The 14,164-nt window shown below is 39.6% G+C and overlaps 1 protein-coding gene across 3 annotated transcripts in view; it reads left to right on the top strand.

The window, feature by feature from the left end:
• The window catches only part of TNPO3 (transportin 3), an 80,048-nt gene extending 66,771 nt beyond the window's left edge, over positions 1-13,277 (top strand). For all 3 annotated transcript variants that reach the window (XM_045495586.1, XM_045495589.1, XM_045495588.1), the window contains 4 exons: positions 139-306; positions 3,974-4,086; positions 10,371-10,462; positions 12,101-13,277. In XM_045495586.1, coding sequence (XP_045351542.1) covers positions 139-306; positions 3,974-4,086; positions 10,371-10,431 — 342 coding nt within the window. In that variant the 3' untranslated portion in view covers positions 10,432-10,462; positions 12,101-13,277. The remainder of the gene's footprint in view (positions 1-138; positions 307-3,973; positions 4,087-10,370; positions 10,463-12,100) is intronic.
• Positions 13,278-14,164: the final 887 nt, after the last annotated feature.

Here is a 14,164-nt window from a genome sequence, read left to right as displayed (position 1 = left end):
ATATTCAAAGACTATAGGAAGGAAGAAAATAAGTTTTTGAATCCAGCTATTAAGTATACACTTTCTTCTCCAGGAAAGAGGAGTTACTAGGTGGAAAGTTGAAATTAGAACATATCTTTTGCTCTTACTTCCTTATAGCACGAAGAAGACTTTGAATTACGGAAAGAACTGATTGGACAGGTGATGAACCAGCTTGGACAGCAACTTGTTAGCCAGCTGCTCCACACGTGCTGCTTTTGTCTCCCTCCCTATACCCTACCGGATGTGGCTGAAGTGCTCTGGGAGATCATGCAGGTTGACAGACCGGTAAGCTTGTTTTCATGAAGAACCCATTCTCACAGTTCTAAACTTTGGTTTCGGGAGGCTGACTATAACTTTGAAATCAGCCCTGTTGTATATCCATGGAGCTTAACCTAGGCATATTACTAAGTTCATTAGATGAAGGGGCCTATGGAAGGCCAATAGTTCATTATTAGGTTTTTGAAAGTATGTTTGTGTCACTGTCATAGGGTTTATATTCCCTGAAGTGAATACTAAGCTTTGAATTCAGCTATGTGGCTGACCACTGAGAAATTTGTTCACTTGTGAGATGCCCATGTATCAGTTATACAGTGTTACAGGTTATTCGAGAAGTGTTAATGCACTTCAAGCTCCTTAGATAGCACTGTATGAGTTTCCTTGGTAAATCTAGCCAAAGCTTTTGGGGATATAGAAATATAAAATTAGCTCACAATGTACATACACTTGGATTTGTTTCTTCTTTGGATTAATTTGCATCTTGTTTCAGTTCTTGCACCAGCTCATTTATCACCTGAGCATGGAACGTTTTTTTAGGCTATCCAGTAATGTCCAAGTAATTTCAGTATGGGCCACATGATCATAAATCAGGGTTATGTGTACTGCATGAAAGTTTTGAGCATAATGGTAAAGTATATATATAGCCTGTACACTAGGATATGTAATCTTTAATATTAATATAAAAGCAGTTCAGAAAAGTGCATAGTTGGTTCTAGTTAAAGTGAGCTAGCTGTCTTCCAGAACCACAGAAAATGCCAGATATACAAGTTTATTGTAACCGTTAAGTCTGTGTACATCTCAACGTTGTCTCCTGCTTTGTATCATTGATGGCAGTTGTTAGCCTCAATTTCAGCAATTTCGCAAAACAAAGTATACTTTTATTGTTAGAATCTCATGTCACTGAAGGGCGCCTGGGTGGCTCAGTTGGTTAATGGTCCAACTTCAGCTCAGGTCATGATGTTGCAATTCATGAGTTTGAGCCCCCACATCGGGCTCTGTGCTGACAGCTCAGAGCCTGGAACCTGCTTCAGATTCTGTGTCTCCCTCCCTCTCTCTGCCCCTCCCCCACTCGCATTCTTTCTTTCAAAAGTAAACACTAAAAACATTATTTTAACTTAAAAAAATCTCTATCACTGAGCTGAAAGTTCTGCCTTCAATTTATGTGTTCATCTCCAAAGTTCAGTGATTAATGTATATTGCCTTAGCATTTGCTTTACTTGATCTTTGGCTCAATCAAACAAAAGGGCAGATGCTTAATGAATTTTTAACATTTTCTTTATATTTATACTTCAGAAATAGCCACTTGAACTTTAATTCCTATATATCAAACTCTGAGACGTCTATGTGACTTTGGTTCCATCAGATACCTCTGCAGTTCTTCCATGGGAACTTGCTTCAGGAATAAAATAGTGTCTACAGTTCCTGTTGCTGGTTGTTCAGTATGTTCTGTTTCAATCTTATACAGCAATATTTTTGTATTTTTCTAAAGAAAGTACTCAGTGGGCCCCTCAAGACCAACAAGTTTAATTCCAGAAGTCATTGACATGAGAAAAAAAATTTGCATGCTCTTTTCACTTTTTTACAAATATACTTGGTTCCCAACTAACAAAACTTGTTTTGTAAATTTAACTTTATAAAAACATTCTTGATTTCTAAACATGTGGTTAAGTGCTGACAGAAGAAGAAAATTAGAACAGCAAGGTTAAGCAGGAACAAAAACCAGATAGCCATAAGCTCTTAAGAGTTTACTGTATAGATACCCACAGAATGTGTCAAGAAATTTAAAGTGATTGTTTTATATAAATATCAACCTGAAATGGAGTTTTTGTAAAGGAACTCTTAACATAAATTTGGGTTGTCTGTACCCCAACAACTGATTAAAATTCTAATGACGTAAACCCAAAGAAAATTTATATTCTTTTTCTTTTTAAGTTTATTTATTTTTGAGAGAGAGAGAGAGAGAGAGAGAGAGAGAGAGAACGAGTGGTGGGGAGGGGAAAGAGTTTCAAGCAGGCCGCACGCTCAGCAGAGCCCAGTATGGAGTTCCATCTCACAGCTGCAAGATTACCACCTGAACCAATATCAAGTCAGACGCTCAACTGACTGAGCCACCTAAGCACCCGAAAATTTGCATTCTTGAGCACTTTCAGAGTCATACCATTTCCAAAATTCACACAAATTCTTCAGTAGAAGATGGCATATCATCTTTGCTGTGTGACTTGAATAAACTATTTAAACTCTTACCTCTGTTCTTCCTTTTCTTTGTTGGATACCCATCTGGCAAATTTATTCGTTGTTTCCAACCAAATTTTTCAGATGATGCTGAAACCCATTGTGTGCTAGCTAGTTTTTGCTTTTTAGTTTAGTTTCTTACTGTTTTTTTTTTTTTTTAATGTTTATTTATTTTTGAGTGAGAGAGAGAGTGCAAGCTGGGGAGGGGCAGAGGGGGGCGGAGGGGAGACAGAATTTGAAGCAGGCTCCAGGCTCTGAGCTGTCAGCACAGAGCCTGACGTGGAGCTCGAACTCACAAACTTCGAGATCATGACCTGAGCCGAAATCAGATGCTTAATGGACCCAGGTGCTCTGTTTCTTATTGTTCTTGTTTGGGGGTGTACTGTAGTTAATTCATAGGCTATTTTTGGATGCCAAAACTATCAATTAAGCGTTCTTCCTGTATCTCTTTTCCCTGTGTGTTTTTATCTTTAGTAGAGTGTTGTCTTTCTTGGGGGCAGCATTTGGAGAGTGATACTTCTTAAGCATTTGTAATGGAATATTTACTTTTGCTCTGGTTTGTTATCATAAGTCAACATATTGGGGGAATATATAATGTAAAAGTTCAGTTATAAAAAAGGTTATCTTACTGCTGAAAACTGACCAAAGTATACATCCTATTTAAGAAAGGCATGAAAAATTAGAGCGGACTCAAAGAAAAACAGTTCATTGAAAATAAGAACCCAGAGGAAGTCTCTAGAATTTTGATTATTAGTTTGAAGAGGAAGGAAGTAAGGGGAATAGGGGCAGACAGATTACTATCAGGTTATGCTCAGATAGTAAATAATATTCTTTTAAATAGCAACCAGAGTGAGCAACAAAATTCTCTGACTCAGAGTACAGGTAGGTATCATAAAGAAGTGACTGGAAATGACTGTTCTCCTAAGAGAGATGACCTTAAAATCCTTAGGGCTCTGGATTCATATTATATTATGCATATATAATTTTGACATGTTTACTTACTGTACTTTTTGCCCTTGCTTTTTGTGGTACTGAACTTTTGCCTTTGACCTTTTCACCAAAGAGTTTTCTGGCAGCTGTTTAATTTTTTTGAAATTAAAAAGTTTATCATTAAACTTCTGGCAGAAGTTTAATGATAGGAAGAGAACAGTAGCATCATCCAGAAAAGACTTCACTTCCAAAGTAGAAGGGCTCTTTCTGAAATGATGCCTGCTACTACTTCTTTGAATGGAAGTCTAGGTTTGCCTTCCTTTGCAAACTGTTCCAAACCCCAGAGGGTTGAAAGGCCTAAAGATAGTACTGCTTTGTTAATTCCTTTACTTGCTTCCAAGTCTGGAAGAACTAAGGCTGCTAAGAAAAACCTGTGAGTCTTTGTTATTACTTGTAGGGTCCAGTTGAGTAAGTCCTGTCTCCTCTTATAACTCTTACCCTCTTCTCTGCACAGACTTTTTGTCGATGGTTAGAGAATTCCTTGAAAGGTTTGCCAAAGGAGACAACCGTGGGAGCCGTCACAGTGACACACAAACAACTTACAGATTTCCACAAACAAGTCACTAGGTGAGTGATGTGGGGTTTTGGGGTTTATTTTTTTGTCTTTTTAAGGAATATAAACAGAAGCTGAGGTGTGCAGGAAAAAATACATCTTTGTTTCTTATACCAAATTTACCTAAGAGTATATTTCTTGTGCCTTTGTAAACTCACAATTTACTGTCTGTTTACACTGAATTGCACAAATTGGCATTAGAAAGAAACCAGTCTGGGGGGGAAATATCATCATGCTGTATAGGTGTGCATCAGTTTTACTGTACAAATGTATTAACTGGTATCAGATCTTAATGGGTAAGTGGAAGCATTATTTCTTCCAAAAGAAAAGTGCATTGAGCAGCCCACTGCCCTTCATAAGATCTGTCTTTATCTTTCTGAAGTCCTTCTCTGTTCTCATCCATATTCAGGTGTCAGGAATGCAGATGTGAATAGGTGAAGCATTAGTTGTGAAACATAGATGATGTAAGCTGCAGTGAGTTGGAAAATTTTCGCCACGCCTAAAGATATTGAAATTCTAATATTTTGAGATAGGGAGCATGCACATGTACGTGAGCCGGGGAGGGGCAGAGAGAGAATCCCAAGCAGGCTCCGCACTGTCAGCACAGAGCCTGACGTGGGGCTCCATCTCACGAACCATGAACTCATGACCTGAGCTAAAATCAAGAGTGAGATTGCTTAACTGAGCCACCCAGACACTCCTTTGGGTATTGACTTATATTCATACAGTGGTGGAATGATTTATAGGTCTGATAATGTGTGTTACAGTAAGGTTTGGTGATAGTGAAAACACTGGAAATATTCTAATTGCCCATCAAGAGAGAATAATTAATAGAATGTAACTAAATTGGCACTAAAAAAAGATGGAAGAATATGCATGTGATGATATAGAAAGTGTATGATACAGGGAAAAAAATAACAATATCATATAACCCAACTTGTACTAAGAATTAAAAAAAATTTAATTGTCATAAAATACCATAGAATTTACCGTTTCAACCATTCTTAAGTGTGCTGTTCGTAGTGTTACATACATTCACATTGTTGTGCAATTCCAGAATTTTTTTTCATCTTGTAAGGCTGAAACTATAACCATTAAACAGCTCCCTCTCTTCCTGTCCCCTAGTCCCCAGCAACCATTATTCTACTTTATGTTTCTATGATTTGACTACTCTAGATATTTCATACAAGTGAAATCATATGGTATTTGTCCTTTTGTGACTCACTTAGCATAATGTTCTCAAGGTTCATCCATGTTGTAGCATTTGTCATAATTTCCTTCCTTTTTAAGGCTGAAAAACATTCCATTTTATGTATATACTACATTTTATTTATTCACTCATCTGTTGATGGACATTCGGACTGCTTCTACCTCTTGGCTATTGTAAGTAATGCTGCTATGAACATAAGTGTACAAATATCTCTTCAAGATCCTGCTTTCAGTTCTTTTGGATTGAGAAGAATTCTCAACACTGTCCTTTTCCCCACTGGATGGTCTTTGGTACCCTTATTGAAAATCATTTGAGGGGCGCCTGGTGGCTCAGTCAGTTAAGCGTCTGACTTCAGCTCAGGTCATGATCTCACAGCTCAGAGGCTGGAGCCTGCTTTAGATTCTGTCTGTGTCTCCCTCTCTTTTCTGCCCCTCCCCTGCTTGTGCTCTCTCACTCTCTCTCTCTCTCAAAAATAAACATTAAAAAATTTAAAAAAAAAAAGAAAGAAAATCATTTGAGCATATATGCAAGGGATTTATTTTGGGCCCTCTCCTCTATTCCATTGATCTCTTTGTCTTTATGTCAGTACCATACTGTTTTGATTACTATGGCTTTCTAATAATTTTGAAACTGGGAAGTGTAAGACCTCCAACTTTGTTCTTTGTCCAAGATTATCTTGGCTATTCGGGGTCTTTTGAGATTCCATGTGAATTTTAGGGTAGATTATTTTATTTTCACAAAAAAATGTCATTAGAAGTTTTGATAGGGATTGCATCAGATCTATAGATGCTTGGAGTAGTATTGACATCTTAACAATTTAAGTCTTCCAGTCCATGAACATGAGACGTCTTTACATTTATTGGTGTCTTTAATTTCTTTCAGTAACATTTTATAGTTTAAGTATTATAGTCTTTTTGATGCTTCTATAAATGAACAAACTTGTACTTTATTTTTTTTAATTTAATTTTCATGTATGGTATGTATGTATTTTCAAGTAATCTCTACACTCAGTGTAGGGCTCAAACTCACAACCCCAAGATCAAGAGTCACATGCTCCACCGAGCCAGCCAGGTGCCCCTAAAGACTTTTATTTGTTGTTGTTGTTGTTGTTGTTGTTATTGTTTTAATGTTTGTTTATTTTCGAGTCAGGAAGGGGTCAAGGCAGGGGATGGGGGGGAACACAGAATCTGAAGCAGACTCCAGGCTCTGAGCTGTTAGCACAAACCCAAGAACTGTGAGATCATGTCCTGAGCCAAAGTTGGATGCTTAACCGACTGAGCCACCCAAGTGCCCCTCAACTTGCACTTAAAAGCTGTTTTATTGTATATATTATACATACACATAGTAAATTTCTGGAAAGATACACAGCTAGGACCAGGATCGGAGAGGAGGGAAGACTTTTCACTTTTTATTTCATAACTTTCTCTACTTTTTTTCAGGAGCATGTGGTATACTTTTATAAATAACACCAGACCTAGTTTCTAAAGGGGGAAGAAAATAAAGATTAGGCGATGGTACAAGGGTTACTTTTCTTTTCTGAGACTTGATTTCTTAATCTTACTTTGCAAAATGGTTTACTTTCTCACCTCCCAGAGTTTCTCCAGTAATTGTGTTAATTTGTTAAAATCCCAAACCTATGAGTGATGTTATTTTGTAGCTTACTAAGTGTCTTAACACCATGTCCCCAAAGTAACTGACTTTTAGCCACAGATCAAGTGACATGCATGACTGAAACATAGCATGTGACTACCTTCATGCCACATTTTGGCAGAAGAAGGGAATTTCCCCTCTTCTAGATAGGTGTGTATTGACTGGGATAACTTCACAAAATTATGTTCTTTTCACTATGAGTCTTCACAGTAGAAGTAGAATTGTCTCAGGAGAAAGAGTGTGGCTTCTTTCTGCTATTTTTTGCTGTATTCCATCTAGTATTGGTCAGTAGAAGAGCAGGATCAGACTGGCTCTAACTTCCATAAAGCAAATGGGAGTCTGGGGAGAGAACCCTCAAAGGACTAGGCTTACAGTCAAGGCTATTGGCTTGAATGTTGTCACTGAACTTCAGCTAATTCATCTGCAAAATAGAGTTAGTAATACCTATCTTATTCACAAGGGTTATTATGAGATACCACATGGAAATCTGAAGATTTGTCACGTAGTAGGTGATCAGTGAATGTTAACTTTCTCCATGGAAAAGAACCTGCTGGAATGTCATTATGCACTTACAAAGCTAGCCGGAGCATGTCTTCTGACAGCTCTAAGGCAACCACCCACACATTCTAAAATAAGTCTCCACCAAACCTGTATTCCCTTATCTGGGCTAATCTGTGACAAATAGAATGATAGAGAAAGAAAAGCCATGGAATTCCCTAATTTAAGGAGAACAGAGGGGCACAGAAAAGGAACCCAAACAATGCAATGTTACAAACAAAAACATCTGGGATCTTTGCCCTGTGATATGGGGAAATGAAGATGCACTACCAACTTGGCCTACTTGATTTCTCATCGCTGAACAAGTTTTGCAGCTCCTCCTATAGTAGGCTGTGACAGTGGTGGGAAATGAACAGAAGATGTAATGTTAAGGTGCTAGAGAAAAGGTTTGAGATTGCTCACCTCCTCATAGTAATTCTCTTTCTCTAGTATGCACGTTGCCCTTGAACCTTCTGTTCCATGCATGACTCAGTCTCCCTTTTGAAGTTGAGGTCCTGTAACTCCTGCCTCAACATGTTGCTTTGTTTGCCATTCTAGCAGGGAAGGTAAACTGGTTCAGTTTCATTTCAGCAAGTCCAAGCCTGTTTTTCACATAGTACTGGTAATTAATTAATTCCCTAACATCTTTAGTTGGTCAGCTTCTGCTGGGGCTTTTCATTCTGCAATAATCATTCTTGGTCTCCAAGCACCACTAATTATGACTAGAAGAAATCCTGCCATCATTTCCCATTTCTCTATGTTGGTGTTTATTCTCTGACTCTTATCACTTGCATGATGATCTCAAGGTCAGAAGATGTTGAATAAAGGAAGCATGGACACTAGAGTTAGAGGCCAGTATGGGGCTGTCTTCTTGCTCAAGTTGTTAGTTAGAGCCTGGTTACTCTCCGTTATGCACCAGAACATTGGGTGAAAAGGGTTGCATTTCTCAACAAACCGCTACTAGGATTATGGGGCTTGAGGAACGGTCACCATAAAAGTATTCAGAAGTATGGTGAAAGGATTGGAATTGTGGGACTGGAAGCCAGAAAATAGAACCTAGAAAAATAGTGGCCATTTTAAATGAATGAAATGGAAAATAATTGCCAGAAGGTTTGAGGCAGAAAACAAAATACTTGTAGCTTTTACGTTTTTCTTTTTTAAAAAAAATTCATTTCTTTGGGCTTAATCACCAAGGAAGGACACATTAAACATTTGGCTGCAGCTCCGGACACCAGAGCACTTGCCCACAGGACTAGGAGTGGCGCTGAGCGGGTTCGAGATGCTGGCCTTACCCCTCCATCACCCTGGCTCACCACAGATCTCTGTACTTGCATTTTGGTTTCGGCACTTTTTCTCCTGTGTCACAAGAGAGGCAAGGAGTGGAGTTATCGTGCTCTTCCAGATTAAACCAAGCTGTCTGTTTGAGAAGGGTCGAATTTAAAACACATAAGGCTTTAGGATAGCAAAAGAATCTTAAGTCCCCATTGCTGTCCCACAGTTTAACTGTTTCCTGTTACCGTAGTTCGTTACAATAGCATGCCTCACAGTGGCTTCTTTTGGGTTACACATCTTCTTCCTTTGTGACAGTGGAAGCGTGAGTGATATGTGCTCGCCGCCCCAACTACCTCCTTTGTAGTCAGTATTGATTTGGAAATAGACTGAGGAAGGTAATGGTTGTATTGAAACATGTTAAATTCACAAATGGCAGAATTTGAATAAACCCAGAAGACTTCATCATTTTCATTACATTGTTAAGATGAAGAGAGACTGGAAGAAAGTTCCTAGAATATTCTGTTGAGTCGAATCCTGGAGTCTAAATCAAGGTTCATAATGATATTTCAGACCTTATAATAGGTGGGGAAATCCAGATGTAGGCACTAAGGGGATAGTTCTCATTCCACCTTCTTCTCTGTGGAGTCATTACGTTAGCAATTCCTTCCCGGGTGTTTAACTGTTAACAGAAGGAGAGAGCACTTTTCTTCTGAAGATGAACCCTAGGTGGGAGTCTGTGGTTCCTAAGTTTTTCTGAGCCAAAGAGAGGGTTGCAGAAGGATGAGCATATTAGGAAGTACTTCCTTTTCCACTGTTTTTAGCTTAGCTTTATGTTTAGTTACCAACACTGGTTATGCAGACTGACAACAAAAGAATGAAGCAAGCGTCAACTGATTTCTTGGTGACTGTTTTGGACAAAAGAGGCCTTTTGAAAAAACAGGGTCAGATGAATATTGGGCTATTCAAACCCCATCTCACTGCTTGCCTAAGGACCAAGTCCTGCTTCCTCCTTCTCCCTTTCTACATGTCTTAAGCCTTTCCTATCTCCTCTCCCTTCTCCTCCCACAGGAGGAAACCCTGAGCAGCCTGTTCAACTAGAAAATCAATGACTGATAAAGACTTAGTTGCTGGACTGGGCTTTGTAAACAAAATCTGCCTTTGGAAGAGAACGAGGAAACCAGGGTCTTTTAGTTCAGCTTGTAGAGTTAAAATTATCAGCCTGAGGTGGATATGCTTGCTTTTTTACTTGGGAGTTCTGGCTTTCTTGTGTTTATGTCAGGGACTTCAACCAAGGGTTGAACTGATTTAATCCTTCAGACATTATGAGGTCAGTAATAGATGCGGCAACTGAAGCAGCTTGGTAACTCGCCCAAGAGTGGTGGACCCAAGATTCAAACCTTGGCAGTTTTTCTCCATATACTCTTTGGAAACCATACAGCATATAATTATTATCATATGCAGTAGTATTTGCCTTTGAGTTACAGAAAGATCAGAAGCAGTCAAGAGACAGTAGAGAGAGCTCCAAGCAGAGCTGAGATCCTTCTGTGTGTACTTCAGTGTTGCGGTTGCTTTTCAGCATATTGTATCTTTCTCCTGAGTCAGGGAACCATCCTGCCTTTTCTTTTCCAGTGCTGAGGAATGTAAACAAGTTTGCTGGGCCTTGCGAGACTTCACCAGGTTGTTTCGATAGCTCACACTCCTGCACTGTGCCTGTCACCCAGGTGAGTGTCTCAGCTTTTTCCCTGGCTGTCAGGAATGCTTGGGGATGACGTAGGTTTTAATGCCCATCATGGGACTTATTACTATAGCTGGTCAGGGAAGGACTTAACAGTTTAACACTGCTGAACAGCTAGGAAATGCAGGGCCCTGATTTTCTTGGGCTAAGGCAGCCAGTATTGTCAGCTTCTTTTGCATGCTGTCTTCACCCCCACAGGAAAGTTATTATAGAAGAGCTAAAAAAAATAAATAAATAAAAATCTTCCTGTAATCTTCTTACAGACATTTTAGGGTGGTAAATGTGTATATTAAACGAGTAAGTATTTTTTAACCTGGCTACCTTGGTGAAAACAGTGCTGACCTAAAGTTGACTGTGATTACATGACACCATTTCCCTAAAATTGACCTTCTAGATCAATGAGCAAAGATACTTATTCTTACCACTTTTATAGTCTAGATGCTGAAATGCCAGGTTTTTATTACTTTTATCGTCTGAATGCTGAAATGACCAAGGCCAGAGGTATAGGGAAGGTGTAGGAAAGCCTCTTTGTCTAGCTCTTGAGCATCAGTTTTTCTCCGTGTGCTTCCTAACACTCGTTCTGAGGTAAAGCAAGAAGCTTAACTGAGGACAGAAAGGACTGGGTAGTGGGATTTGGGTGCCAATTTCTTCACTGAGAGAAGAAAGGCAGCTCTCCTCTTAAGCCCCACCTTTGATGTCTTAGGCAGAATTTATTCTCCCAGGAGGCAATTCTCAATGAGTGTGCAGCACCTCCCTGGTGGTTTCTGTTATTAAATGCACCAGTAGATTAAGGGACTCTTCAGCAGTGCCTAACCACACCAGAAATTATTTCTAAACTTTGGTTCTTTAATAAGTAGTGATATCATTTGGGATCTTCAAGTTTTGCAGTGTCAGGAATAGCTAACATTGATACACTCAGGCTTCTTAGTGGACAGCTATGAATGTTGATAGCTAACGTTTATGGTGCCTTTACTGTGTGTCAGATACTGTTTCCAGTGCTTTATAAGATAATCCTCAGGCGGTTCTGTGAATTAGTGACCGTTTTTATTCCCGTTTTACAGGGGAATAGAGGTTCCAAATGTTAAACGATTTGTGTGATTGTCACAGTCAGTAATTTATAGAGCTACGATTCAGGTGTGGACATTGTGGTGCCAGAGTCCTCACTTTTAACCATGGTACTTTATACTTTCACATAGTACCTTTTCATACAGACTAAATCAGTGGTTTTTAAAATTTTGTGAGCAGGCAGAGTCTTCCTTCAGGCTAAACTCTTGCATGAAACCCCAGTATATAAACAGACTGAAATCGATATTTTGTGGTTGGTTTGGGGTGGGCAGCCTGGACCTGTTGGTTCGCTCTACCCCCAACATACGTTCCCTAGTTTCCACAGCACACTCAGAATCAGAAAAGGGCTGCAGACTGTATCGTTAAAGCAGAAGCTGTCTTGAAATCACAAGGAAAAAAATCCAACTTCTTCTTCTTCTTTTTTTTTTTTTTTAAACTGAGTCCTTGTTGCAGAGGGTAGAATGAGGTCTGAGCAAGTAGAGAAACGTCTGCCTTGACTTTATAAGAAGCTTACTCTGTCCTGGACCACAATTATTGACTGTTTCCTCTCTTTTGTCAGGAATGTCTTTTTTAATTAGAAGACAGGAAGAAAACAAAAACCAGACTGTGTCCCACAATCAGAAACCTCCATTGTGGCAGAGGGGCCTTCACCGCCACCAGGGCGTCCCGCCAGACAGGGAGAGACTCCAGCCTTCAGAGGCCATCCTGAGGAGTTCCTGTTTGGGGGTGTGAGGGAAAATCAGCGCGGTTTAAAAAAAGATGGCTGTGGCCTGTCCGGTGTGGTGGGAGGGGAGCTGGTTTCCTGGTGAACTTGTTTCAAAAGGAAAAGTAATTTTAAAGAAATAAAAAAGGAAACAAAAAAAAGGAAAACTAAACTGAAACCAGAACTGAAACGTTCACTTGGCAGCAGTGACATGCACACATACACACACGTACCTACACACACATGCTAACATGCATGTGCACATACAATAAAATAAAAGTACAAATTTTTATGAAGCAGAAACCATTTACTCAGAGAAAATGGGAATTCAGATGAAATCGCTGCAATTGGAAGAAAAGGGTCAGGATCCTCTCTTAAGGTTTTCTATTGTTTTTTCCTCTCTTTCTCTCCCACCCTCCCTTCTTGCCCTTTCCCCCTCCTCTTTTAACGAAAACGAGTAGAAATTTATCGCACTCTCCCAGCGTTTCTTCCCACCTCTAGAGTTGCTCAGACGAGGAGCCTGTTTGTTTTATATCATGGTCACATCAGTGATACCAGGACCTATGAGGGCCAAAATTCATGTATATCCCAACCCTGACTCTATCCAATCTCTAAATCCACTTCCAATCCACAGTGGGTTGTCATCAGCCAAAATTAGGGTGAGTGGGATATAAATGTATATTCTAAGTTTTAGGTTTTTTTAAGAATTTTTTTTTTTTTTTTTTAATTTTTCACCCACAGGCAGGAGAGAGGGAAAAAGGAGGGTGGGTGGGAATATGAGGGAAAGTGTTTACAGGGCTAACTGTATTTTACTAAAAAATGTGGAAATTATTTGACTTTGTTGGGGGGTGAGGCGGGAGAGGGAAGCCCAAAGCTGATCTTAATGTTTTAAAGGAGTTGCAGCCCTGCACAGGTGTTAGATTTGAGGGCACTGTTCTGTCTGGTGTTACAGCCATCTCAAGAACAAATCAACAGCAACAAAACAAACAAACAAAAAAAAAAAAAAGAAAAGAAATAAATTTTTAAAATTTAATCAGTGTTTGTTTTTCCTTCCTTTTACTGCCTCAGAGCTCTGAAATGACACAGCTAGACGACACGAGTGAGCAGTCTTAGCCATTACCTGGTAGACGGCTGCCTATGGAGTTTAAACAGCAGGCGCCTGCTCTTGGTGCCACGGACCCTTCGTATTTCAGGGGAGTGGCTCATTCTGCATCTTTTATTCTTCTAGTTCACCCTAAAGCTCATGCTACATTTGTGGTACGTATATTCTTTCTCCTGTGGCCACCCAAGTAGATGGATTAATTCCTAACCTACTGAGTACAATATTTGGTCTTTGAAAAAAAGAAACCTGTATTGCAGTATGCTTGACATAGAATAAGCTGCACATATTGAAGTTATACAGCTGATAAGCTTTGACATAGGATACACCCATGAAACCATTAACACAAGATAGTGAACATACCTTTACTCCCAAAAGTTTCCTCATGCCTCTTACCATCCACCCCATGCTCAAGTAGGCACTGATCTGCTGTCACTGTAGATTAGTTTGCATTTTCTTTAGTTTTATATAAATAGGTTCATTCAGTATGTTAAAGTAATTGGGTTTTAAGCTAATAAGCTTGACTGCAGAGCTCTATCTAATATTGAAACCAATGAAACAAACCTTCCTGCATAACATTGGTTGTACTCAGAGTTTGACTTGGACAGGATCTTAGGCTGCATACATTTAAAAACCCACACCCTTACTTCAGCTAGCTTCCTCCTGGAAAGCAAAGCCAGCCAGTTCAGTGCTCCTGGCGCCCTACTGACTCATCAACCTAGAAGGCAGACCCGCCCTCTGTCATGGCCCCAGAGATGGAGGGCAGGTGCTAGGGGAAATAAAGCCAGCTGATATCAGAAATCGGGTCTGGTAGAACAGCA

Source organism: Leopardus geoffroyi, chromosome A2 (assembly GCF_018350155.1).
Source record: "Leopardus geoffroyi isolate Oge1 chromosome A2, O.geoffroyi_Oge1_pat1.0, whole genome shotgun sequence".
Lineage (NCBI taxonomy): Eukaryota > Metazoa > Chordata > Mammalia > Carnivora > Felidae > Leopardus > Leopardus geoffroyi.
This window is presented reverse-complemented; position numbering and strand designations above follow the sequence as displayed.